Source organism: Haemaphysalis longicornis, unplaced genomic scaffold (assembly GCF_048455015.1).
Source record: "Haemaphysalis longicornis isolate Haplotype H1 unplaced genomic scaffold, Haemaphysalis longicornis Haplotype H1 scaffold_1, whole genome shotgun sequence".
In the NCBI taxonomy this organism is placed as follows: Eukaryota; Metazoa; Arthropoda; class Arachnida; order Ixodida; family Ixodidae; genus Haemaphysalis; species Haemaphysalis longicornis.
In genome coordinates this window covers 249,511,140-249,537,741 of record NW_027526203.1, presented here as the reverse complement: position 1 = coordinate 249,537,741, position 26,602 = coordinate 249,511,140, and the positions used below count along the sequence as shown (strand labels likewise).

General features: G+C 47.4%; 2 protein-coding genes across 2 annotated transcripts in view; one reads left to right on the top strand and one right to left on the bottom strand.

Moving 5' to 3' along the window:
* The window catches only part of LOC144143882 (germ cell-less protein-like 1), a 76,047-nt gene extending 67,969 nt beyond the window's left edge, over positions 1-8,078 (bottom strand). The window contains exons 1-3 of the mRNA XM_077675481.1: positions 7,825-8,078; positions 7,049-7,172; positions 1,325-1,421 (exon numbers count right to left, since the gene is read on the bottom strand). Of these exons, the coding sequence (XP_077531607.1) occupies positions 1,325-1,421; positions 7,049-7,172; positions 7,825-7,946 (343 nt within the window). The 5' untranslated portion in view covers positions 7,947-8,078. The remainder of the gene's footprint in view (positions 1-1,324; positions 1,422-7,048; positions 7,173-7,824) is intronic.
* Positions 8,079-8,274: 196 nt separating this feature from the next.
* Positions 8,275-23,676, top strand: LOC144143865 (uncharacterized). The gene is made up of 3 exons (XM_077675480.1): positions 8,275-8,578; positions 20,799-20,925; positions 23,273-23,676. The coding sequence occupies exons 1-3, from the start codon at positions 8,492-8,494 to the stop codon at positions 23,485-23,487; spliced, it is 429 nt and encodes a 142-aa protein (XP_077531606.1). The 5' UTR covers positions 8,275-8,491; the 3' UTR covers positions 23,488-23,676.
* Positions 23,677-26,602: the final 2,926 nt, after the last annotated feature.

Here is a 26,602-nt window from a genome sequence, read left to right as displayed (position 1 = left end):
GCTTCAACTGAAGCCAAGCAAAACGAGCTTGTCCTCTAAGCACACTTTAGTCTGGCAAAGGACCCAACGCGGTGGCTCAGCGGGTAAGGCGTTGCGCTGCTGAGCACGAGGTAGCGGGTTCGATTCCCGGCCGCGGCGGCCGCTTTTCTTATGGAGGCGAAAAGCAAAAACGCCCGTGTGTACGAGATTTCGGCGCACGGTAAAGATCCCCAGGTGGTCAGAATTAATCCGGAGCCCTCCACTACGGCGCGCCTCATCGCCTTCGTTGCGTCGGCGCGTTAAACCCCACAATCAATCAATCAAATCAAAATCAAGTCTGGCAAAGGTTATTAAGTAAAAAATTATCTCCAATAAAGCCATTGACATTTAAATAGGAGCCATGCAGACAAAATACAAGTTTGTTTTATTAGAAAGATTTCATGTTTTATAGTGCCCCCAGCGCTTGTCCGGAAGCAAATGATGCTTTATTCACATAGAGAAATTAATCAATTTAAATTAAAATTTTGATTCTCCCACCAAACCGTGTGTTTTCGTGATGTCTGCAATGACATCCCAAGAACAGGTCTTCAAGCTAAATGTGGTGTGCTGCGGAGCCTTGTTTATTGTTAGCTAACTTAGATGGCACCACCATACTGCGGCAGGCCGTTTTCTGCCTTTGCTTTGTTTGTGACCATATTTGAACCTGGCTCCTTTTTGTTCAGTAGAAAATAATCGTTTCGTGAAACATTGTGTTCGCTCAACAAATATGGTCACGTAAGACACCGTCGCTTTTGCCAATCGGCCAGTGTCGTCTGAGACAACTCCAAAGCGGCGGACTGCTGTGCAGCTAAAACGAGCATAGTGGGCACAGTACCAACAGCAGTTTGCATCGGTACTTGTATATTTACATGTACTTTTATAACATCCACTGTTTATCCCACCATTCTTACTGCTATAAAAAAAATGTGCCCTAAATCTAAGTGCAAATAACTCGTTTGGCAAGCTTATAAGCTCTGCCTAATTTGTGTTTGCTTTTGCCGGCCACAGCCAAAGCTAGCACACATGACATCATAGGTTCTGTTGCAGGAAATGAGCTATGGGTCGCATGGCCATTCCCCCCCTTTTTTTAATTATATAGCTTATTTGACCGAAGTTTACATTAAAAGTAGTGTCAGTATAATTTTAATTAGGCAATATTTCAAATGAACCAAACTTGTGTTTAGTCTGCATGGCCCCTTTAATGTAAAAAAAATACATGAAACCACTGATAACCACAAACCCCATGCCTGTATTATGCACATACTGTGTGCACATTACAAGCATGGTAGAAATGAACTGTACTCACCATCACAGGTAATCCGTGGATCCTCGATTCCTACCTCGATGACACCCTCTTCCTTCTCTTTCCAGTCTCCACAGAACATGCTCGCGAAATATGGGGACTGCAGTAAAAAGACAGAGCAAGGTACAACACTGTGTATGGTGTTTCCTTTCAGACAACTGCTGGGCTGTATAAACATTCATTATGCTAGCAAATAGAAGCAGCAAACTGTAGGCATTTGCCAGAAAAATGCCTACAGTTGCAGCGGCAGCGAAATTCAAAGTGTCTGCTAACCAGGGTGTCGGAACGTTCCAGTTACTGTTTTGTTCCATAAATAAAAGTTCCATTCCGGTTCAGCTCCAGAATGAAAAAAATAATGGTTTGTAATGGTTCATAACGGTTCGTGCTTGCTCACATAAAAAAATTGAGATTAAAGGAAAAACACAAATTTGGTTCATTAAAAAGACTGCCTCGTTAGAATCATACTGACACCACTTTTAACGTAAACTTCACTCAAATAAGCTACATAATTAGGAAAAAAAAGGGAATGGCCATGCGACCCACTAGCTCATTTCCCACAACAGAACCTATGATGTCAGATGAGACAGCTCTGCGATTGGCGGAGGGCGGCAAAAGCAAACGCAAATTAGGCAGAGTTCATAAGCATGCTGAACGAGCTATTTGCGCTTAAATTTAGGGTATTCTTTTTAAAGCCGTAAGAATTGTGGGACAAACAGTGTAAGTTACGAAAGCACATGTAAACATAGAAGTACCGATGCGTACTGCTGTTGGTACTGCGCGCACTATGCTTGTTTAGCTGCACAGAACTGCGGAGCTTTGGGGTCGTCTCAGACGATACTGGCCGATTGATTGATGCTACGGTGTATAACGACCATATTTGTCGAGCTAGCACTATGTTTCAGGCAACGATTTTCTCCCAGAGCAAAAACAAGTCAGGTTAAAGAAGGTCAAAAAGAAACCAAAGGCACAAAACGGCATGCCACGGTATGGTGGCGCCATCTAGGTTTAACGTAAACAAACGCGTGAACACCTCGATGCCAACGCTGCCGTACAGGCTGGAGACACCCTTTGAACGGTCCCGTGCCGCTGCGATTCTGGCATCTGTCTGGCATCGCTGCCAGACGCACAGCGATCACGCGGGGAGCTCAGTGCTACACCTGTTGACACAGATGGAGAAAGTATGGAGGCACGCAGCAAGCCTGCATGGAAATTAAAATGAAACCTGGAATACCTGAACTTGCCACTCAAACTGAGACGAATTTTTTTCGATTTCATTTTTGTTCCGGCCAAAAATATCTTTTTTTTTGTTCCAGTTTCATTTCGACACCCTGCAGCTATTACAAGGCACATTCCATCATTTTTGTTATATTGCTTATATTTTGCCCTTTTGCCTCATTCGTTTTGTGCTGTTGTTATTTTTAACTGCAGGCACTAGCGATGCCAGTACCACCGCACCTCTATGTAGTCACGCTGTGAGGTAGGTCCACAAGCAGCTAGTAATTTGTGTAGCAGGCCTTCACCACTGCCCACCCCAAATACCAGTAGTTGCTAGTACTGTGTCCTGCTGCAGCAGCCCCAACTACACCGGCACTTTTCTGCAAGCCATCACACACAACATATAATCGAAAATCAGACACTTTGATGCTAACAGGTTTTCCCTTTTTGTTCTGGCAGCTGGACTGTTCTTCCGGATACCCAAAGAAAAAAATTTACATCAACCTTTGTTGCAATTAGAAAAAAAAAAGGGGGGGGGGGGTGAAATGCGCGACATATTTAAGCTGTGTCAAAATGAAATTAAAGCGTTAAAGGCCACCAGAATTGTGCGTAGCCAGTTACATTTCTGCGCAATCTTGCAGCAGAACTTTACCTTTTGTACATACAGAATCTTTGTCATTAATTTATGAAATGAACCAATCAATTCATAACCTCTCACACAAAGAATTTAACACACCACAAAAGCCTACTGTGCTACTTAATTGCTTTACTTTTGCCCGTAGGCTAAACAAGAAAATTATACACAGCCTCCGAGACGGTTTTACCAAACCAACGAAACCCAAGTTTGACCCGGAATTAAGGTTATAAATAACCCTCACACATGTAGCACGCTACTTCGCAGTGCAAGGCCCGTGTGTACCAGCAGACAACTATAAACGGGGTAACTGCAAAAACCACCATTCTTTGGCGTTGCTTTCGCAACATCCACAAAGCCTGCAGCCAGTAGCTGAAGCAAAGGTTCTGTTAGTCCCGTGCCAGTCAGTGTGAGCCCCATTTGGCAGTGGCAATAAATGACTACCTGACATTAAAGGGACACTGAAGTGATATGTAAACATTGCAGGATTACTTGCGCAAATTGTAGTCCGGAGTCCCCAGGCCATGTTACGACCACTCTGGGCGCGTTTACGCGATTTTATTTAGTAGAAAAATTAATTCGAAAATGCGTTCCTCCTCTCTTTACGCTCGCCCATTTTCTGCGGCGTTTTCGTATGACGTCGAGAGGAGCCGAGCTCGCAATTGGCTGCGCTAGGCGCTACTGCACGGCTCCCCGGCCTTTCAGACAGAGTCAGTCGGCCCAGCGTTTCGTCCGCCGGCCGCCGACGGGTCGTCGCAATTCGTTCGCTCAGTTGAAACGAAGCCAGGACACGTTTGTGAATGGAAGAATGGGCCTTTCTTTACTTGGTTAGTTTGTACACTGTATCTAGCTCCAAGTCAAGGTCGCTTGACACAAGCGCTGCACAAGCGCACATGCGACGCTTCGCTGACTGGTACGCCAGTAGGAAAATATAAGGCCTCTTGAAGGCGGGAGAAGAGTCAGCGAAGTCAATATAGGTACTAAGGAAATAAAATCAACTGATATTTTTACCGTACAGCGTAAAAATAGGGTGCGGGAAGCACTTTTTTGCGCTGGGCGAACAAGCACAGCGGTCAGCAGCACGACTACGCATCTGCGAACGCTTTTCCGTCTACGAAATGCAATTGCTAGACCTGAGCTATTGTGGAAACTCGGGGGACGCTTACTGCACGAGCGCAATACAACAAATAGTCACCTAAGCTGCTTGAAATGCCAAAACTAAATAAAAGTGTAAACTTGTTGTACAATATATACCTTACATTACCGAGGTCAGAAGAGCCCGTTCCGTAGCCGAGTGCTCTGAGGCGCTAGGTATGTTGCCGCAAGTGTTTTGCAAGCCACGAGTTCGAGTCCCCGCGGGTACGTGCTTTTATTTTTTTGTAAGTTAATTTTTTCGTTTTCTGCCGATGTTTTCTACATTGAGTTCACCTTTTTTTGGGCCGCAACGTTCATGGCTCCACGAACTAGTTCACAGAACGCGCGCAGGCTGGCACTGGCGCGCTAGCGAGTTCTCGTTGGCGTGCTGTTGCCATAAGCACGGACTGCTTGCGGGCAGTGGGCACAGGCCAGAATGAACAGACCCTTGGCCTGGTGCGAACACGCTTTTTACGGTACAGGCATGAGTGAGGCAAGCTCCAAATATGGGGGAAAAGCGCATGACATTTGGGCGTCTGCGGGTACGCGGAGGGCGTCCATGCACTGCGTAAGCCTCGGCTAGTGAATGCTACGATTCCAAGCCATCCTGGGAGGCTTATCTTTATGCATTTTTACAGCTGACAACATGGCAGAAGCGCGGTACGATGATTACTGAGTTATTGAGAATGCCCATCCAACAACGCCACCGATTGTGTTTTACAGAACCGAAACCGAAACTTGTTTGGTTGCTCACCTTGGGCATCGTCCAATCATGGTGCGGCTCCTCCTAACGTCACAGCTTTAGTTGGTGCGGCCGCCGCAAACCGCGCATGGTAGTTTTTCTTCTTTCGCGCTTTGTAAAATAATTACCGATTTGTCAACCGGATAAACGATGAAAAGTGTGCTAATTTGAGCCAGTCTACGCAGTGCAAGCAAAAACGGGAGCTTGACAAATTCACTTCAGTGTCCCTTTAAGGCCTACGGCTAAGGTGCTCCACTAGAGCGCTAACCACATGGAGCGATTTTGCAAGCGATTTGGGGAGCGACGAGACTAGCGACGAACTACTTTTTGCCGCGGACCAAATCGCTCGGTTCTGGGTCGCCATAAGAAGTCCTTCACCTCCCGGAAGTGGCCTCAGTGACTAGCCAATAGCAAAGCCATAAGGTGCGCAACTCCAGCTCAGGGAGAGAATGAGGGGAAGGGGTGAGCGGTGGCACAGCACATTCTACAAAAGTACGACCCTCTGCTTACTGATAACGCTCATTTCCCGTTTTTGTGACAAATGCACACATAAAAAAACCTTGCAGCCGTGCGTACTTCAGTAATCGTATTGGGCGCTGTGCAGATCGCGTTTCGCCGTCGCTCACGCAATAGCTCTCATCTGGTTGCCTCGGCGAGCGATTGCAGAACCCCATCACGTCGCTTGCGAAAATTGCTCCATGTGATTAGCGCTTAAAATCGGGGCTGTGCACGCTAAATCTGTAGTACCCTAGCTGTAAGGTGCCATAGTGCAAAGCTATGGATTAATTAAGGCCACTTGGGGTTCTTCAACATGCACCAGGAATTCAACATGCACATGGGAATTTGTTTTCGGCACCACTTATAAAAACAGATGCACCGAATCGTGCCCATGACTTTGTGCTCTGTAGTGCAAGGCCTTAACCACCGAACCACTGCAGGCAAGTATTGGCTAATTCATTCCAACACTGGCTACATGGCCACAAAAAGGTTCACCTTCCACTCCAGCTGCAATGGCTGCTTCTGGAACAGAGGTTAGGCAATATATATATATATATATATATATATATATATATATATATATATAGCGGGAAACAATTTCTTGGACACCGGTAAGTATAATGAAGAAAATGAAACACGTCGAAAGAGGATAGGTTTTAACGTTTCGACCGGGGACCGGCCTTAAAACCTATCCTCTTTCGACGTGTTTCATTTTCTTCATTATACTTACCGGTGTCCAAGAAATTGTTTCCCGCTATATATATATATATATATATATATATATATATAGTATATATATATATATATACTGCTGTGGGATATCATTAGAGCAGAAAGGTGGCATGAACAGGCGGCAAGCTCTCTTGTGTCAACGCTACAATGTTTTTAGAGAAAACGCTACGAGTAACACAAATCCAAGTAACATGTGCAGTTGCAATGCATAATTATGTGCATAAGCAACAGCAAGAAGAGTCTCGCATTATTTTTCTTCTCTGCGGTTTTTAGTGTTTCTAGAACACGCCGTTCCACTGCAGCTGCACCTCCTGCTGTTCTCGTGAGCACGTAAGAAGGGCATGCGCGCGCAGTGACAAAGCAAGATTGGAACTTTGCTGCTCTTCTAGACTTCGGCCAGCATGTGCAAACCTCCTCGCCAGCGACAAATGCAGGAACAGCAGCCTCGAGAGCCCCATTTCTATCCTAATAATGGCCTTCACGCCGAAAAATACGAGTGTATGAGCATTCAGCACAAGTACTGAAGCCCAGGCAGCACGAATTGGCCAACAGGTCAGTGGTACAGAGATCAATTTGTTTTGCACTGAGTAAGCACTTAGTTTGTTTCCTTTTTTTGTTAACAAAAACCTATCACTGTAGTAAGGGGGCGGCTTTACGGCGCGCCCGTAAGACGGAATCCGGTACCTAGGGGAGGTATAACAAAATAACGATACAGCGTATGTCAACCACAAATGACCGTGCTGAACATTATTCTCGCCGTCTTCAGACGTACCTGACACAGGTAGACCTTGTGCAGGCACCAGTCGATCCCCAGGGCGACGATGGTGACGTCGCTGTTCTGGCCCTCGAGGAACAGAGTGCGGTAGATGTACTGGGACGTGGTCATGAGCTTCTTCCTGCGAGGACGCGTCACATGCCGCATGAGCGTCAGAAAGCCGCTGACGGGGCCCGCGGGACGCTGTACCGAGCCGATCATCACGATGGGCCGGCAGCGCCGCTGCTGACAGGCGCACACGCGTCTCGGGCACCGACTCGGCATTATCGGCCCGGATCCGATCCCAAGACAAGCGCACGGAAGGCACAACCGTGTCAGTCACGCCTCGAGAAAGCAACTTAAAAACACGGCGCACGCACGAGAACTCGTCCCCTCTCGATATTGGGGACAGTGAGCCACTTCCGAGCTGCAACGCCCAAGAGATGCAGATCGCCACCCGCAGCCACCAACCAGGTCACGGCGTTGAGCCGCTCTACGAGGATAAGCTGAAAATCGCCAAAGAGAGCTACCCGTTTATCTACAAACACGGTGCCGTTCAAAGCCGCTGGCGAAAGTGCCAAAGCGCGCCGAGGCGCCAAACCCATAACGCGCCTGCAGCGACGGACGCTTTGTATACATACAAGCGTGCCGTCTGCGCGGAAGCGCTCTCGTTTGTAATGCTTCGGCGTACCCCGACGACATGACGTACTCGGCAACACTTCCGGGACTCAGCGAAAAAAAACAAAACAGGCGAAAACAGCGTGTCGTTAATCGAGCATGGGGGTTAACAGCACCTTTTTGGCGACGAGGCCCCCTCCGGGTCCTCTTCGGAGAAATCGTCAGGCAGCTTCCGCTTTCGTTTTACGAAAGTTGTTGCCGCTCTGCTCAGCGGAAACGTTGGTAAGATATTGCCCATTACTATTACACTCCACGGACGTTATGCGGGCAGTAAAAGTAACGGCAGCGAGGCTACAGCCCTCAAAAGTCTTGGACCGTGCCGTTCATGTTCGGTCAGATCGGTTGCCTGCTGCGGTTGACTACATTAACACCACCCTGCGTCATTACAGAGCAAAACAAACAAACAAAATTCTTTTAAAACTTAGGCACCGTAATAATACAAAACTAACCAACCTTACCACTTAAATTTTATTTGCATATGTTTTATACAAAAATGCAATAGTATAAGTAAATGACTTTGATTTCAAGTTCTCAAATTTGGCATGACGTCAACTGATCTTCCGGTGACAGCGCGCGAGATTCGTCACGGGTGGTTCCCTAATCGTATTGCTATGGTGTCACATAGTACTGCAGCACTGACATAGTTTTAGTTTGACCAAGTTCAGAAAGGATAGTATGCCATAAATTGTTTTGAATGCGTCTAAGACAAGTTACAAACTGTTTCGTGCGTTCTGGGAGCCAGTGCACAGCAAAAAACCATGGGAAACTGCGGTGCGCCAGCGGATGGTACGCTCGCACGCCCCAGCTGGATACCTATCGCCGGATGCCTACGGCTGGATGCCTACCGCCGAGTGGGTGATGAAGTCATGCGTAAGTATATTTTTGCAAGTGCACCGTATTTCGCGATTTACGCCCTTTTTGTCGGCATCTTGTCAACGACGTGTACATAAAGGACGCAGCTTTGTGCCCTTGATTGTCTTGCTGCTGTATCATCTAAGCTAGAGTGACTTTTCGGTGTTTTCGCATCTCGTGAAAATTGTGTCTGAGCCTAGTGAATCGTGACTTGCACGACAGGGCTGTAGATCTCCAGCGATGGCCTCGCCTGGCCATCGGTGCGCCACTTGGTTCGAGTGGAACATTCTGGCGGCCTGACGGCTGTGAAACGTGAGCTGTCTTGTGCCCCGCACTAGCTTCGCTGGATTTTGATCACGTTTAGTGCTCTTTTCTCGCGGCTTTTTACTGCGAAGCAGTATATGTCAACCCCCCTCCCCCAGTTTTCATTCCGGGTAAGCCGATTTACTCGGCAGTGCTCCGGGGCTTCTCGCCACCGCTGACCCCTCTTTCAAACTATTTCCCCCCTAGTCTCCACCGATACATCTTTGACATGTTACGCAGTCGGCTGATGACGGCGGTAGTGCCGTTATCAGATGATTGCGAAGAGTAAACAGAAGCGCGGATGGGCGTAAAAACCACCAAAACCCGCGGCCGCCGCTGAGCGTGTAGCAGCCGTCGCTTACGCTCAAATTCTACCTCGCCCAGTAGCTGCGAATCCCTCCCGATTGAAGAGCAACTTGCCCAGTTGGAATTCCAGCGTGAGCTTATAACTCTTTTTCTGCTTGATGATGATTAAAGTCCTCCCCTTTGAATCGGGGTGACGGCGTGCGCCATCTAGCCTATCTTAGTAGTTTGAATTTAAATTTAATCCCTCAACTCGGAGTTCTTTTTAATTCTGCCCTGCCGCTACCCCTGGCTGGGATGTTATTTTATCGACTTCCCTGCTTTTTTTCCACCAATACTCTAGCCGCTGCTTAGTAATACCTAGTGTCACTAAATAACCGTATTTAGTGACACTAGTAATACCTACTGCTGACCAGTTAATGCTTCCATCAATTGCGAAGCCCAGTGCCTCAGGAAGTAGGACTTTCCCCCCAATTCTATCCGGCTGAATCTTTTGGCATCCTATTACTATGTGGTCGACTGTTTCTTTATCCCTGCCACATACAACACGTCTCATCCTGTGACGAATATTTGCTCATGTAAATTCAAGTTCTCCAAGCAGCCAGCCCGCGCCTCAAAGAGCAACGCACTACCTTTATTGTTGTCATAAAAGTTCTCTTTCCGGATCTCTTTTTTGCTTGCTTTGTAGATTCCCAGCGATCCCTTCTTTTCCATCCTCTCTTTCCACATGCGCATCTGTTTCCTTCACTTGCTTTTTAACTGCCCCCCCCCCCCTTGTTTATTTGCCGCGGTCAAGGTATATTTAGTCGCCAGCTTTCGCGTCCTCTTCCGCCATTGTGTGTCCACACTTTTAAGGTACACGTACCTGTGCACTCTGGCTGCCCAGTTCTTCTCATCTAAATGTCTAAGCCGCTCCTCAAAACGTATCTTACTTTGCGCTTCCCTCGCCTCAAATGAAGCCCAACCAATATCGCCTTGTACCGCCTCATTTGTAGTCTTACTGTGAGCTCCCAGTGCTAATCTGCCGACTGCCTTTTGGTTAACCTCCAGTCCCGACAGAATATCGGACTTTAAGCATAATACGGCATTAGAGAACGTTAGCGCCGGCACCATAACCCCTTTCCAGATGCCTCGCACTACCTCGTACTTATTGTATCCCCAAAGTGCTCTATGTTTCATTACTGCTGCATTTTGTCTCCCTTTCAGTTTGAGGTGTTCTTCATGGGCATTCAGGTAGCCTTTTCCTTCATTAAGCCAGATCCCCAAGTATTTGTACTTATTTACTAATGGTATGGCCTCCTGTTGAATTCTTATTGGTGCTGTATGAGCTTCCTCGTTGAACACCATGACTGCAGATTTCTGTGGGTTAAAATGTAGGCCTAGGTACGTTGCCTCATCACCACAAATGTCGGCCAGTTTTTGAAGGTCTTCCGCATTATCTGCCAGCAACACTATATCGTCCGCGTACATCAATCCCGGAATCCGTTGCTCCACCAACTCTCCATTGCTTCGGTACGACAAGTCAAAGCCTAATCCACTCTCCTCCAATCGTCTTTCCATTCCTCTAATGTACAGTGTGAACAGCAATGGCGAAAGGGGGCACCCCTGCTTTAAACCTCTTCGAATGTATACGGGCTCTGTGCCTGTACGCCCTTCCCATGTAAGATGCGCCTTGTTATCCTCATATATTGCCCTTAGCAGCCCCACAAAATCTGACCCAATCCCCTCTTCTTCCAGTATATGCCACAGCAATCCCCTATCTACGTTGTCATAGGCTCCCTTTATGTCCAGAAACAGTAGCCATGTTGGTCTGCCCTGTGCTGCCGAAATTTCGATGGTCTGGGTTATTACGAAAATATTGTCTTCTAAGCGTCGACCCGGCCTAAATCCATTTTGCAGTTCCCCTAAAATACCGTTACTTTCCACCCACTTCAACTCGACTTTGATGGCTTGTACAGCTAATCTATAGAGCACTGACGTGACTGTAATCGGCCTGTAAGAGCTCGCCTTGTCCTTCTCTCCCTTGCCTTTATAAATCAAACTCATTCTGCTTTCGCGCCGTTGCGTGGGAATCCTCTCGGATTTTATAGCGCGCTCGATGGCTCTATACAAGTGCGTCTTTCCCGCTGGTCCCAAATGGTTGATAATCTCTACTGGGATGCCATCCGGTCCTGTTGCCGTACTTTTGGGAACACTGTGTTCTGCCTTTTTCCAGTCCAAAAATTCGATATTAAATTTTTTATCTGTCGCTCTTCTATTGGCCACATGTGTCACAATATCTCGCGTGTTTGGCCGAAAGTATTTGCTATGACTCCATGTAGGTATTTTAATGCGCTGTCCCCCAGGAGAACGTTACCGTCCCCGTCCTGTATCTGAGTCTGCACCTCTTTAGTCGTTGTTCCCAATGCTTTTAAATGATTCCAGAATTTTTGGGGGGCGCTCTTATCCTTCTTACGTATACCTGATACCCATTTCTCACTCGCAGTTTTAATCTTTGCTTGTACTAGTTTTTGCACCTGAAATTTATTTTCTTGGTACCGGCTCCACCGTAACTGCACCTCTTCATCCTGATACCCCATTTGTTTTGCCTTTCTGTGCAATCTAGAAGCCCGTTGTCGCTCTTCAATAGCCAGTTTGATTTCCTTGTCCCACCAGCTTCGTGGTTTCCTTTTACCCCTCCAGCGGTTTTGTTTCCTTACTTTGTATATTTCCTTCTGTATACAACTCACCACCTCGTCATATTCCCACACCTTCGTGGGCTCGGCCTCTAATTCTCTTTCGATGCTATTGACGATGTCTGCTATCTGCTTCTCGCTCAATTTCGGGAGCCCAACCTCCGGTGTTTCCTGCCTAGCCCCTCCACTGTCAAATTTCAGGATTATACGCCTGTGGTCGCTGCCCAGGCTGTTTTCTCCTTCTTCATCTATCATCATTTGGTTCAACCGCTCGTACGTGTGCTCTGAGACCAGGCCGTAGTCTATGCAAGACTGTCTTTTGCCGCTTTGCCACGTTATCTGCCCGTCGCATTTATGCTCCCAGTTAACTATTACCAGTTGCTGTTCTTCACACATATCTAGAACTATTGGGCCGTTATAGTCCGTATATCCATCTAGATCCTCAATGTGGGCATTTAAGTCGCCTACTAATATCACCTCGCCGGATTCTTTAAATTTCTTTGTCCTTCCTGAGGCAGTCCACCCACTCTTTATTTTGTTCTCTGGCGTCATTCCCTGTCCACAGATAGGCCACGTACTCCCCACCGTGTCTTTTTTCCACCCACCATTTCACAAACCCATAAGTGCTCCTTACAGCCCTGATTCTCCCTTTGCCAATTCCCTCCTCGCCTAATCAACATGCCCACGCCCCCACCTTTGCTTTCTCCCGCTGCCCTGTTGCACCCCACCCATACGTAGTCATCTATCACTGGTGGCTCCTCCATATCTCTCAGGTGGGTTTCAGTCAGGGCGTACACATCAATTTCTTCTTTCTCGAGTTGGGTTTGTATCTCAATCCATTTTTCCTGCTTGTGGCCGCCTTGCATGTTTATATAACTAATTTCAGTTCCACGGTTTATTTTCCTTTTCTTTGCTTTACTTTTCCGCCGCCGTGCATCAATGCCCCCTCCTTCCTGCCTTTCGCTACCTCCTCTACTCAGTCCGCCTTCTTCTTGAACCTTCGGGGCCCCCCCAAAAAAGCCACTGCGCGGGCTGCCAGTCGGTGCCCTACAGGCTCAGCTAGACGGTTACTGAGGTGTATGCCGTCGAACACAAACGCCCCGTTGCGGCCTGCACGGACCAGGTCCCGGTTCAGGTTGACCACCTCAAAATTCATCGTTTTACCCAGGGTCCAAAGTTCCCTGTTTGCCGCAACCACCGCCCTTTCTTCGTGGATCCCTTGTTTCTGTACCTCCGGCACCGTGCAGACCGCAGTCTGCACATCCTCCGAGACCGCCCTCAGCTCTTTGACACCCTTCGCTATCTGCTTTGCGAACCCTCCCCCGTGTCCCTGCAACACATCGTTCACACCCCCCATTATCACTACCAAGCTGCGGTCCTCCATTCTGTCCCACAGTTGCCCCTTTGCTTGTTCCATCACTTCCCCTACTCTTTTTCCGGGAAGCTTGCTCACCTTCACGCGTTCGTCGTCTCCCACCTTCCCCTTGATCACCTTCTTACCCTGCCCGTGTTGGAGTCGCCGACAACGATGACTTGGCGCCTCCTCTCGTCTTTAGCCGGTATTTTAGCGGGTGTTCGGGGTCTACTGTGGTTGACCACGACAGCAAATGACCTGGCTGGCGATCCACCACTTTCTGGCGAAGCCTCGGTGCTTTCTTTGCGACCCGAGTCCGCTCTGCGTTGACGGACACTGCTCTTGCGCGCAGCATCAGTCGCCCCCTGTGGCTCTTCATTCTTGCCGGCGTGCCGCTCATCGTGCTGATCTCGCGCACTCACGTCGTCTCCTACCGCCGGAGTCGCAAGCTCTTCCACCCGCTTTTCCAACTGGGCCTGCCTTTCTCGCGCTTCGTCCAGCTCGGCCATCGTGCGCAGCAACTGGGCGGTCTTCACCTGCCCCGCCTTGTCGAGCTCGGCAACCCGCGCCTTGAGAGCCATCCGCGCTTCTCTCTCCTCCCTCAGGTACCCCTCCAGCTCCTCCACCCTAGCATTACACTGCTTCTCGAGGCGCTCGAAGCCTTGTCTTGTTCGTTCGCAAGGCCTACATTCAAAGGGCGCCTTCTTAGCGTCGGCCACACGCTCAAACTCCGTCTCTCCCAAGTAGCACCAGCGCAGGCACTCTTGGCACTGCACTTGGTCTTCGTCCCTAGTCCTCGGGGCCATCGTTCGGCCAAACCCTAGGCCTAAGTCGCCCCGTCACACAAACAAAGCCCGCTTAGAATTGTTTTTTTTCTCCACTCGAACACCAAAAAAGCCTGTCGCGTCGCCCCCGTGCTGTCACCCACGTTGCTCCTAATTCTCAAAACATCCCTTTCGCTGCGCTAAAACAAAACAAAGAAAAAAAAAAGCACTAACTGCTACCACGTGGCTTTACTACTTGTTACACCTATATTCCTGTTAACTCACGCTAACTGCTATTTTACCTGCTAACCTCTATTAATTAAGTCGAGTCCTACTTCTGCAACATTATCACAAACAAAAAAGAAACGAAAAAAAACCAAAAACTTGTCGTTTTCGTCTTCTGCGCCGTCACCTCCGCTGCCGATGACCGCCAGCGCCGCCTCTCTGTCAAGCCTTCCGAGCGACATTTTCAAGGCCTGTCAAGGCCTTCCGAGCGACATTTTCGCAGGTGTCTTTCACGCCTAATTGTGCGCCATCACCTGTTGCTGGTTTATGCGTGCACGGTTTGGGGGTGGAAGGAAGGGGGTTGTGCACGCACAGCTAGGCTTCATGCCGCTACCGATGAAATGCTGGTTGTGCTGGTCCTATGAAGGAGAAGGGAAACGGACAGCCACTTGTTTGTACGCAAGAATAGAGTTCAAGGGTCTCCATATTTTAAATCGTTATGGGACGTATGCATACTGTTCGTTTGGAGGAAGAAGAGCTAGTATTGAAGAAGCATCAGCCCGAACAGAAGCGCAAATGGGCGCGGAAACAAGCGAAAGCTGCTGCCGCTGCCGTTACTGCCTCAAGTTCCAGCTCGTTGAGTAGTAGCAAATCTCTCCAGAAACTTGCCCGCTTGGAACACTGCCATGAGCCAATCTCTCTCCTTCAGATTGAGGCCTTTCAGAGGCATATTTTGGTCCGCATCTGTCACTTATAAGCACGCGCTCATGACCATTTGCCGGTTTATGCATGGACAGGTTTGTAGTGGAGAATATTGGGAGGGGGAAGGGGGCATGCACGCGCAGCTATAGGTTTCAAGCCCGTACTGATGGATGGCATGTCCGTTGTGCTGGCGCCAGGTTTACACACGGACGTTAAATGGCCTGAAGGGACCTGTCCAATGTCCTTAGTGGTAGCGCGGATTGAGTTGGTGTGTTACACAAACAGTAAGATGCTTATGACGGGGGAGGAACACAGGCAGCTCCATATTTGTCCACAGGAACGAAGCTTGGGTCCTTTGAAGGTTCATTCAATTGGCTTGGAAGTATGCTCCATCACAAATTACAAACAAACGTGTTTTGTTTTTTGCACTCTGTGGACCGCTTCCAGCTTCACAGGTCATCCTTCTTCACCCAGCGGAAGGGCACTAATTTGTGTAGCTTGGGCGAGCAGGCACGGCCCCTCGGTCAGGCGTTTCCCCCTGGTCAGCTGGTCTTTCTCCGCAGGATCTGGATGCTTTGTGAGCAGTTGCCGCTATCCCTGTGGTTTTCATGATGACAAAATGAAAAGCCATATGGCATAATAATGATCCCAATTAAGTGCAGTGTGCTCTTCCAATGGGCATGGTGCGGTAGCATAAAATTGGATGTCCACCTCTTCGTATAAAAGCATTACCTGCAGGCTCTAAGACTGGGAAGTGCATTCTAGAGCCCCTTGTTCGCATTTTTTCCAGTGAGCCCATTTGTGCCTCAACAGCTTCTGTATATACATGGCATAGTTTTCGGTGGGTATGTGGAGATACCCTGGAGATCTGCTGACACACTTCAGCAGTTTGCATCAGCTGGTGTAATAGCTGTGCATAGGTGCACTCAAGTTGACAATGCCAGGTGTGACAATGAGTTATTGGTCATCGACTTTCTCCTAATGTGCTGTCCTGATCCTCAGAGCTTTGTCTTCGCTCTTTTGTTTGGAGCCTTTTTCTGGTAACCGCTGTACTGTCGTAAATGCTGGTGCATTGGCCATAGGCTCCTTTAGCATGTCAGATTGAAAAAGTTACGTACTTTCTGTGCAGGGCATGGCCCCCTGCAGGCTACTCAGGGGACTGAGATCATATCCACTGAATTAGTGTTTCGGAAGTCCTGCAGAATGATCAGAGGGAGAATGCACAATAATGTTGTTGTCACCACACGTGGTTACACTTTTATCGATATGCTCCCCAAGGACGTTGGTGCCTCTGCATTTGAAAAATGCCAGCCCAGGGAGATGGATTATCTTTTGCATGACATCACAGAGTCCATGTTCACAGCTGTCAGCAACTCGGGTCGTCCAGGCTGTTGCTTCCTTGTGTGGTGTATCCATGAAACTGACTTCCTATTGAGCTCTTCTGGAGATGTCTACTGCCTACACGTCTTTCGTTTGGCTTCCTGACATGCTCACTGCTAGCCAGCCATAGGCTAGTTCTATTACTACTAAAAACAGATTCTTTATTGTCTGTTTCTGCCGTGACTACATCTCCTTATCCCTCTTATCCCTCTTCTCGTTCATCTATTTCTAGTTAACCAGCAGTGATGTGGACTCAGCTGTCATATTTATAGGTGGCATTCATTGAAAAGTTTAGCTGTCAATTTCTTCGCTTGGCAACACTGGGAATGGCCACAGACATGGCCCCCGCAGGGGCACCTTGTACGTTCAAGGTGACGGTAGTGGCGACACCGCGGACCCCAAGCCCATGTGGGTTGGACCCACCCACGCTTTAGGCTGTGCGTGGCTTAGCCGTGTCCAGGGAAAAGGGGATCCTGGTGGCTGAGCCGACACCGAGGTTGTTGTGGACCTTAGGGCCCCTTGGTGGAGGCAACACGCCACTTTGGCCCTCGCTTCTTGTAGACGGCACCCCCGGACTGACCCCCGGACTGACCCGGCCGAGGGGGAATCAGCCAGTCGCCCTTTCCTGTCCCCCTCTCCACTCTTTCGCTTTCCTGTCTCCTTTCTCCATCTTTCCTGTCCTCTATTTTTTCTGCTTTCCAATCTCCTCTTCCAGGTGGCAAGGGTCCTCTTCCAGGTGGCAAGTGTGCGACATGCGCTGATGCAGCGTATCTGTGCATTCATCTGATAATGTTTGTTAGGCGCTCTTTTTATCATTTTATTTACTGCAACGCAAACTCGCGTTGAAATGCTACGATAAAGATTCACACATGACTGAACCAGTCTGCCCTGATCATCGCGGTAAGCTTGGATAATGCGGCTTACAGAAGTCTTAGACCTCCCGGTGAGTCGGCAAATTTCCCGCTGAGTAGAGTCCCTTCGATGAAAAGCCGCACGATGTGCCTCCGTTGCTGGATGGGAACGGGGGACCGCATTCTTCACGAATATGGCCATGCAGGACGAGTTACTTTCTTTCTACACTTTATAGCTATCACTGTCCAATGGGTGACATGGAACGAAACGCCTCATTTCTTTTCGATAGGAATTCACTTACAACGCACAATTGTGTATTTCGGTATATTTTTCCGAAGCGAATAAACCATCGCTGTTTTCAGTTCTTGATATCAACTGTGTGTTCATCTCATAACGACCAGCACTGGTTGAGTCATGTGTGAATCTTTATCGTAGCCTTTCTTCAACACGAGTTTGCGTTCCAGTAAATAAAATGATAAAGAGAGCGCCGAACAAACATTCTCAGATGAACGCACAGTTGCGCGGCATGAGCGCATGCGGGCAAGCTGCCGGCTGCTGCCAAGCATCACGCCGCTCGGTAGGCGCGCCTCTCAAGGTGCCGCCGCACGTCGCATTCGAGAGGAACGAAGTGCTGTAGCCGCAATCAAGGAAACTGACATGCAAAAACTATAGGGAGGGACACACATGCGCCCTCCACTATCTCGACAGCAGGCGCTGGTCCGGAAGGTGTCGCGACGATAGTTTTCGTGCACCGCTCGCTTGGTTTGGTTTATTCTGTGGCCGCCTGTACATGTCTTTTATATGTCGCACCAATGTAAATGCAGCTGCCATAGCTGGGAATCAAACTCGCGTGCTAGACAAACACCACCGCTTAGCAACCACTGCAGGTAAAATATTTCAACGCGCGTACATACTCGTGGATTCAAATGCGGAGCAAAAAATTTCAGCAATACCAACTTGTGTCCGAGACAACCACGTGAAGTTGCCAAGAGCCTGGTCATCAAAGGTGATGGTGTCTCTCGTGTAAGAATACGAACTTTCACGCCGATGTGGCGTGAACTGCAGACGGTGTAAGCTAAACTACGTGCGCTTTTAAACCCTTATTTTTTGCGTTTCAGTTCATGACGTGCTTGTACAGACTAGATGCTCCATCTGATTGCCCGCTACGAAGACACTGAACCAAATATAATAAACAAATTACACACACGGGGGCCCTCCCATGGCTCAAAAATAAATGACCGGGCCAGGCCGGGCCTGGGCTTGAGACGACGGGCCCGGGCCGGGTCCTGGCCAGGCTCACTTGGGAATGCCCGGGTCCGGGCTAGGTGTTACGGGCCCGGGTCGGGCTCGGGCCTTAAAATCAAGCCCGTGCAGTGCTCTAATCTGTGCTCTATTCCCCTTGAATGGGAGGCCACCACTGGCACCTTTTTTTAGAGAAATGCTGCAAAACTATTTGTTGTGCCTATCTAGACACATTTTTCCAGCCTTGCAGGGGTCTTTACAATTCAAAGGGTGACTCATTAGTTGTTGTTGATAACCTTTATAGAACAAAAAAAGCACCCCAAAGTGGTTCTGGGAGAGAAATAGAAAAGTTAGCTATGCAGACGGGAGGACCTGGCAAATGTGAGCCACCAAAGCTCACCACCAGGCCACCCGTGGTCCACTCCCTCTGGCAACGTGAACCACTGTTGGAGAGAAAAGAAAGGGGGAAATTTTTAGATGGGTTGAAAGTGATGGTTATGAACCAGAGCGCTCCAAAAGAACATGCAACGTTTGGGAAACACGGAACACTGGTTGCACCATGCAGGGCTGCGATGGCCTTCTAATCCACATATGTGTGGGGTAGCAAGGCTGTCTGCACCTTCCAGATGAGACGAGAATCTGCCCGGGGTAGCGGTGGAAAGGAGAAGGTAGAGTCTTATCCCTGACTAAGTCTTGCAGAATGTGGCTTCGAAGTAGAAAGAACTGCTGCACCTGTGTGGGCAGGTGGAAAGGGACTGGGCAGGGTGTCTCCAAGTCTCCCGATAGAGATGGAGCATGCAAGAGCTGATGGTCTGGCTGGTTGTCTGGGGTGCCTGCATGACCAGGGACACACGCGAGCACATAACTAGTACCAGTGTTTGGCCAAATGAGTGTGGAGTGCATGCAGCATATCAAGGGGGATAAGCTGCTGCTTGAACAAGCTAAGGGCATCCTGAGTATAAGGGAGGATCACAAGGTTACCAGGAGTGATTAAGGACAAGATTGCATCAGTGATCCTCCAGAGACAGGCCAGAGGGAACACCCGAGTATCTTTTGCATGGGCGGGTGGGCAGAAGGAACTTCTGTGACCCTGCGTGCATCTTGGGAGGAGATGGAGGCATATCCATGTACGTCACTGTTGCTTGATCGCCATGGTGGTTGCGAAAGTGCAACTTGATCTTGACGGCACCCTTGATGAGAGGTTGTGAATGCATTGATTGGAATGGTGGGGACTGTTATGCGAGAGAGGGGATACCAAGTGATCATGTCTCATGATTGCCCCTTTGTAATTCCTGTGAAGTCTTGTTTTAGCCCTTGTGGTGTAATCAGCTGTCCTTATTTTAGTTCCCTCGACTTTACTTTTCTCATTCACTATTCGAACCCTTGCTTTTAAACATCACAAAAATGCAAATTCTCATTCAGAAAGCTTCGTTGTCGAATTAGTTACACATATGGTATCATTTCCTCCTGCCGATGAGCTTTCTGCAGTGCACCAAAAACGACTGATCACTTCCTTCTATTTTGACAAAAGTTCTCCATAATGCCGCATACTTATTTGGATTCCATCGTTCGTCCGAGTCATCTGTCGTCCGTTTTCAAATTTTCAATTCCTCTTTTCCTGTCCTTTGTCAGTAGGTTTCTTGTTTGTTTTTACCGCAGAGGTATATTGCCTGCTGTCTGGCACGACATACTGAGGTTATTCTGTTAATTCGATTTGTTAGGGTCGCAACTTTTCTTTAATATGGATGGCGGAAAATGAGTCTTCTAATTATTGTTACCGGACCGTTTGCGGGCTACCTGGTACGCACTCCGACGCTCGATTTTCCGAGAATCTTATGATCCGACGGCAGTCCTCGGACTGCCCGCCGACTGTCCAGGTCTGGTAACCAAATATGCCCAAAGACGATTCTAACTGTAAATTGTTGCTGTAAATTACTTGCACGCCAAAAGCAGGCAAGCAAAAGTAGTTGCGCTCGAGCATCTGCAAACCAGCTGTTTAGTGCAGCAGGAATAACCAAGAGAATAACAGCAACTAAATTATCATATAGTTTTATATCCTAAATTCCGAGTTTTGGTTCAGCATTCGCGCACTTGATACCGAGCTTGGGTCTTAACGTCTGGCAACCATCAGAGGCACGTGCTCTGTTCTAAGTAACACGTGTTTAAACGTTTGTCGGCACAAATTTGGAACGCAAGCTATTTAGGTCCGAAAATCGAGCGTTCCATCCCGGAGAAAGTGGTCACGCGCTACCCAAGGCTAAGGCCAAGTCCGTATGTTCTCCAAAATGTGGTGCATTTATGAGTGCAAAAAAGGTGTTGTCAACTTGCAGCCATACAGTGATTCGTGGGACATTGAAGTTGTGTCCACATATTGGATTGGCGGAAGCGCCGGCCCCAAACAACGTCCCTAAGGGTCATGATGGCGCTTTTGTATGTAGCACCAACTCGGAGAGGGAGAGACAGCCGTTGAGATGGCTGACGCAGCTGCCTCGAGCGGAGACGGGAGCGACGATGACCATCTTTCATGCAACTTGTTCAAGGCACGCACCAGGACAAGCACGGAGGGTAAGCGGGCTCGTCTTAATTCGGAACCGTTTTCTAATGTCGTGGGCGATGCCTTTCTCGTTGGCGATCCTCTACCGCGTCTACCTCAATGCGGTAACAAAAGGTAAACGGAGCAACAAAAGCAAACCGAGCACGGCTTCGTGAAATTGAAATAATTTTTATTTTATGCGGCTGCCAGCATAACTAGAGTACAGGGTGTTACGACGATAATTGGAACATGTAATTTTTTTTTTTCTGAGTGAACCGCTCCGTGGTTCGCGCTCGAACTTCACACAAAGGCTGTATTTTGTGGTCTATTTTGTTTGACACCACGAACAACGACGGTATTTACCTGCTTGTTCCAAAAATAAATAAAACTATTTTCGCCTATGGGAAAATGGCGCCCGATTTTAATGTGCGAGCCCGTGCAAGCTGATCTTGGAATGACGGCGCCACCTAGGGTATGCGAAAGCCTTCTCTTGTGTGAGCATCATCTGTTACGCTGTTTCCTTGAGAGAGAGATTCCCCCTGCCACGATATCTGGATGACATTGTTTACAAGAAACCAGAGTTATTTGATTTTTCTCTGGTATCACTTGCCCTGCACATTTGTCAGGAACGTTCACGCTACTTAGCTACTTTTGGGGGCTTGCGAAACAGCTTCCCTAAGTACAAAAGGCAGGGGGGTGTTGCTTTACTAGTTAAATGTGTGTGCGCACACACTTGCCTGTTTCCGCTGGGCACTGTGATAAGGCGCTGATAGCCGATCGGTCACAGCTCCAGTGATATTACTAAAAATTTGGGAAGAGGTATTCCTTAGTTTTCACCACATGGTCAATCAGGTGTTTTGCACGTTACTGCACTATTTACCGCAGGTTTTGCTCACAAATTACAGGCCAGCGTTGCATCATGTGATAAAATTTGGGTTTTGTGCATCAAATCAACAGCTGTATATTGTAGCACATTCAGGTTCTTTCTTATTTACTGGGGTATAGTGTGCACAGATGCTTCTGTATTTCATGTCCCTCAGAAAAATTCCAAGTTGCCATCTTGTCAGTTAACAGGCCATCCTTCACGCCACTCTTTACTTCATACTGTGATACCACGGCATAAAGGGCTGCGAGATTCACACTTACTTTCATGCTGTTCTACAGAAATTAACTTGTCATGTCAATGCAGTTCGCTGCTCCCTTCTGACCTTAAAGCAGTGTTGTACACGTTCCTCTAAAAAAGGAACCAAAGCTCGTTCCTCGTTACTTCCCAATTTTGAAACGAGTTCCCGTTACAAGTTCCTATATTGAGAAAGGAACGCGTTCCAGTTACACTTCGAGTATTGTAACGTGTCGTTACATTAACGCTACATTTGATTTCTTTAAATTAAAATGTGGTGTCGGATAGTCCTGAGGCGAAATGAAGTGAGCAATTTAACACTCACATCACAATACATCTATTATTCGAACATGTACACCGCCGGTAGCACATTATCTGGAGACAAAAAGAATTCAACGAAACGCTCCTAGAGGAATTTTTTCAGGGAGCACCGAACATATTCCAGACATTTTTAACTAAAAGTGTGGTGCTCGTATATTACAAGTGCAACACATATGACGCTTTCCACTTGGGTCTTCAACGGCGCACTGAGGATACTGCACTGCAGATGTGTTCAGGCTATCAAGGCTCTGTTGGTGTTCTTGCTGTGATTGTGATTAGGTGTTGTGATTAACTTCACTGCAAAACTGTGTATGTGCTTGAAAATTCATACGCATCACCTCAAGTTTTATTTATTTATTTTATTTCACAGACCCTCATGTTTTTGTTTCATGTGGAGTAGCAAGCTACGCGAAATGGCTTGGATAACCAGGCTTCTAGCATTCACTGTATTCTCTCTCTGTTAATGGGCAGAGCAGATGCAAAACAGGCTTCAAGCACAGAGGAAGGTTCTTAGAGGAGGAGCTCAGTTGATATCGAATTGACTCCATACATTTGTCAGTTCACTTAAGCGCGCCATTATGTAATCACAAAGATTGAGCTTTTCTCAACCTTTTACCAGCACCGGGTATGCTAGCACATCACTTTAGTCTCTCGAACTTTATAGTCAACCTTTTTAGCACCAACTTCGGACATCACTGGCATTTAATGGAGATAAGCATTTGTTTTCACATGAAGTAATTGTGGTGTTTATTCAAGCTTTAGCACCAACTTTAGCTGGTTACTTATTGGTTAGCGCTGTACACTTTAACCATTAGGCTAGTTTTCTGACAACACTGTTGCAACTTCAAGCTTGGCACATTACATAGCCACACCTGGATGCTGCAGCATTGAAGTCTGAATTGCAGTGTGCCTAACTTTGTGTAACTATGCCTGTGCAGGTCCCGCGAAAACGAGTGCCAAAGCCTGGCAGAGCAGCTGGGGCTGGCAGAAAGTAAAGGCTCTCAAAAATCATGGTCTGCGCAGTGACCCCCGTAGCTTCTCAAGGAGTGCCACCCAGTGCTGTTCAATACCGGTTCACCAGCATCGCGGGCATGGCTCAGTCATAGTCAGTTCACTTTCACCAATCACACATCCACTTTATCACAGTGGATGACTTTTTTTTTACATTTTTTATCTGCCTTATAAGCATTAGTAAAACAGGGTAAAGAAAACTTCATCTATTCAGAATGTTTGCCTTTGACTTTGACTACAGTGTTGGCAGTGTAAAGCCATGCTACAAGTAAGGCAGTCCACTGTAATACGTAAGTGTACTAATGTTTTCTTGAATAAATTTCTCATTTCATTGTGTGGTCTTTATGTAATAAAGTGGCAAACAAGCCAAATCTCTACAGATGAAATTCCAGGGTGCTGTGCAAGACGAAGCTTGTGAGGATGACTGCATATTTCAAATCAAGAAAAAAAGGTTGTGGCCTTCATCACCCAACTTTGATCACCACAAGACTCTTGATCATGATCCCCAGAGGCTGTGTTCTGTGGTTGCAGACTCAAAAGGCAATGTGAGAAATGAAAAAAATTAGTTTGGTACTTTCATGGGGGCTACAAATAACCATCTTGTCATAGTTGAAGCAAGTGTGGCTATCTTTATACTAAGCAGGCTAGGTACTGGCGTTCCTGTATTCTTCCTGTTATACTTTTATACTGTTATACTGTTTTATACTTTCTGAAACAAAATAACGTGAAACTCCGCAGACACTGAAAAAATATCGCTCCTGCTTGAGGAAAAAAAAGGGGGGGCGATAAACACGTACAATAGTCGTGTTCTTCTTCTGACCGTCCACGGAATTTTCATTCCTTTTATTTTTCACCAGTAGTGATAAAGGGAAATAACACGAAAATGTGCAGTCGCCCATTCCTCTTTTCGCCCCCCGAAAAGCTTGCCTCCGTGAGAAAGGAAAGGCCTGCTATTTGACACTTGAATAAATCATGCACAGGGCAGCTCTGGCTTTCACTGCAGTAGTTACGAGTTCGTCACAATTCTACCAGATCATCTAATGGGTGTTACTTCGCCACATTGGTATACCTATGAGCTCTGACATTTTAAGGTATTCTGCTTCGATAGCAGACCATTTGAAGTGCAAATGTGACATCGACGTAAAAATTTTAGCAATCTCCACAGTATTCCTTTTTGTTAATAAATTGTTTATGTACCTCATGATTACATCGGTTACGTGAAATAATTTTTGACTTTATCATGCTTACTGAAAATTAAAAAGGTTGTTTTCTTGTATATTTGAGATAAACTTCATTTGACTTGCAAATCCAGTTTCCCAGCCGCAAGTATAGAGCACCTTTTGCTGTTCTGTGATGTTCCTTTTTGCGCCCTGTACAGATGAGACACAGAAGAGGAAAATACCAGGCAGCCTCACGCCAGAATAGTAGACACAAAACAGGCTTTTGATTCACTTCCTTTGCGGGTAGTGAGAGGGGCAGCAGCCCTTGCGCGCCCCCACATGCAGCATTGTATGTATGCCTTGCAAAACGAGGGGGCGGTGGTGGGCAACAATAGGACTGGTCATGAAGGGGTTCGGTCGTTGACGGTACGATTCTTTGAACAGAGGGAACTATAGTGCCCGAGGGGAAAGTCTCCTTTGGACCCGAAAAATGTTTCGCGCGGACTCTCAGTGGCCAAACCACAACTTATGGCATGGTTGGCGCTGTAATTTATCATCCTCAATGCGTTGGCTTGCCCTAATCCACTTTACAGTGCATGGGCTGGACTTGTAACACAAAATAAACGCGTGCTCACACTCACAACCGTTGTGTCAGCACATCTCCAGCGTGAAAATGCAATTACTTTACCACCCTTGACGCTAGCTGTAGGTACCTGCAAGTGCAAATGGCACCCGGTGAAGTGGAGAAAACCGCATTCACCTGTCACCGAGGGCTTTGAGTTTTCTCGTATGCCCTTTGGATGCGCTGGCGCTGCAGCTACCTTTCAGAGGCTGATTGACCGTGTCCTCAGGAAAGCTAAATGGCAGTATGCCCTGGCTTACCTTGACGACATCGTGGTCTACTCTCGCACCTTTGAAGAGCACCTCTTCCACTTAGAGGATGTTCCGACTCAGCTGCGGGACGCTAGCATCCCCCTCAAACCTCAAGAAGGTCCAAACAGCAGAGACCTGCGTGTCACTGCTGGGCTTTACAATCGACAGTGGCCGCACTATGCCGTGCGAAGAAAAGGTTTCGAGTATCCTACTCTGACGGATATAAAGACGCTGAGACGCTTTTTGGGCATGGTGAATTACTATCGCCAATTTGTGCCCAACTGCGCGGCTCTGCAGGCGCCATTGACCGCACTGGTAAAAAAAAGATGCTCAGTGGTGCTGGAATACAGAGCAAGAGACTGCATTTTGCTCTTGCCAAAGCTCTCGTGGATATGGCTGAACTGAAGCTGCCCAACCTGAACAGAGAGTTTGTCATACAAACAGATGCAAGCGTCGGCCTAGGAGCGGTGCTGCTTCAAGAGCATCACTGTTCTTCGACTGGTAGCATTTGCCAGTACGTCACTGACACTGGCAGAGTGTAACTACTCCGTGACCGAGGAGTGTCTAGCAATAGTTTTCACTCTGCACAATTGCTTGTGTTTGTAAGATTCCAAGATTCGTAGGTTTTCATAGGCACCTTGCTTCCAATGTCTTGTAAATTTGTCTATCTCATCAGCTCCATTTATCTACTGTACCGTAAATGTGAACAAGATAAAAATTATAATAAACAATTTGTGAACAGGAGAACAGCTATTACAAGGTATCTCATAGAACGTGCTCAATTATAGGCACCAAAAAGTTTTGACCCCGGTATGGGCTAGAGAGATCAGCTGCACAAAAACTGCAACTGTCAGAGCTTTTGAGTCATGTTTTGTGCAGAGAAAGTGAGCAACATTGGCCTTTTGACAAAGCTTATTTTGCATTTTAGTCACAAATACCCATATTTCATGGCCTTTGCAATGTCATGTGCTCCATATGACACGAATACGGTTGAAGCATATGAAATTCTGATTACCCTAGAAGACGACAATAGAATATTTTTAGCGATTCTTTAAATGCATTAGGTCCAGCCCAGCAACAAAAGATGTCCTTTATAAAAAAAAATGCAAATTATGCCGAAAAACTTCAATTTTGTGCCACAGTGATGCAGAAGGGATGTCCTTATAGCCAAGCATTAAACTATAGTTATCAGTTTGGTAGCAGCACATTAGCATTCAAGTGACC

Coding starts and splice junctions, on each gene's coding strand:
- LOC144143865 (XM_077675480.1), top strand. CDS start 8,492: ATGGTACGCTCGCACGCCCCAGCTGGATACCTATCGCCGGATGCCTAC. Junction 8,579..20,798: donor AGTGGGTGATGAAGTCATGC/GTAAGTATATTT, acceptor TTTTGTATGTAG/CACCAACTCGGAGAGGGAGA. Junction 20,926..23,272: donor CACCAGGACAAGCACGGAGG/GTAAGCGGGCTC, acceptor ATGCCTGTGCAG/GTCCCGCGAAAACGAGTGCC.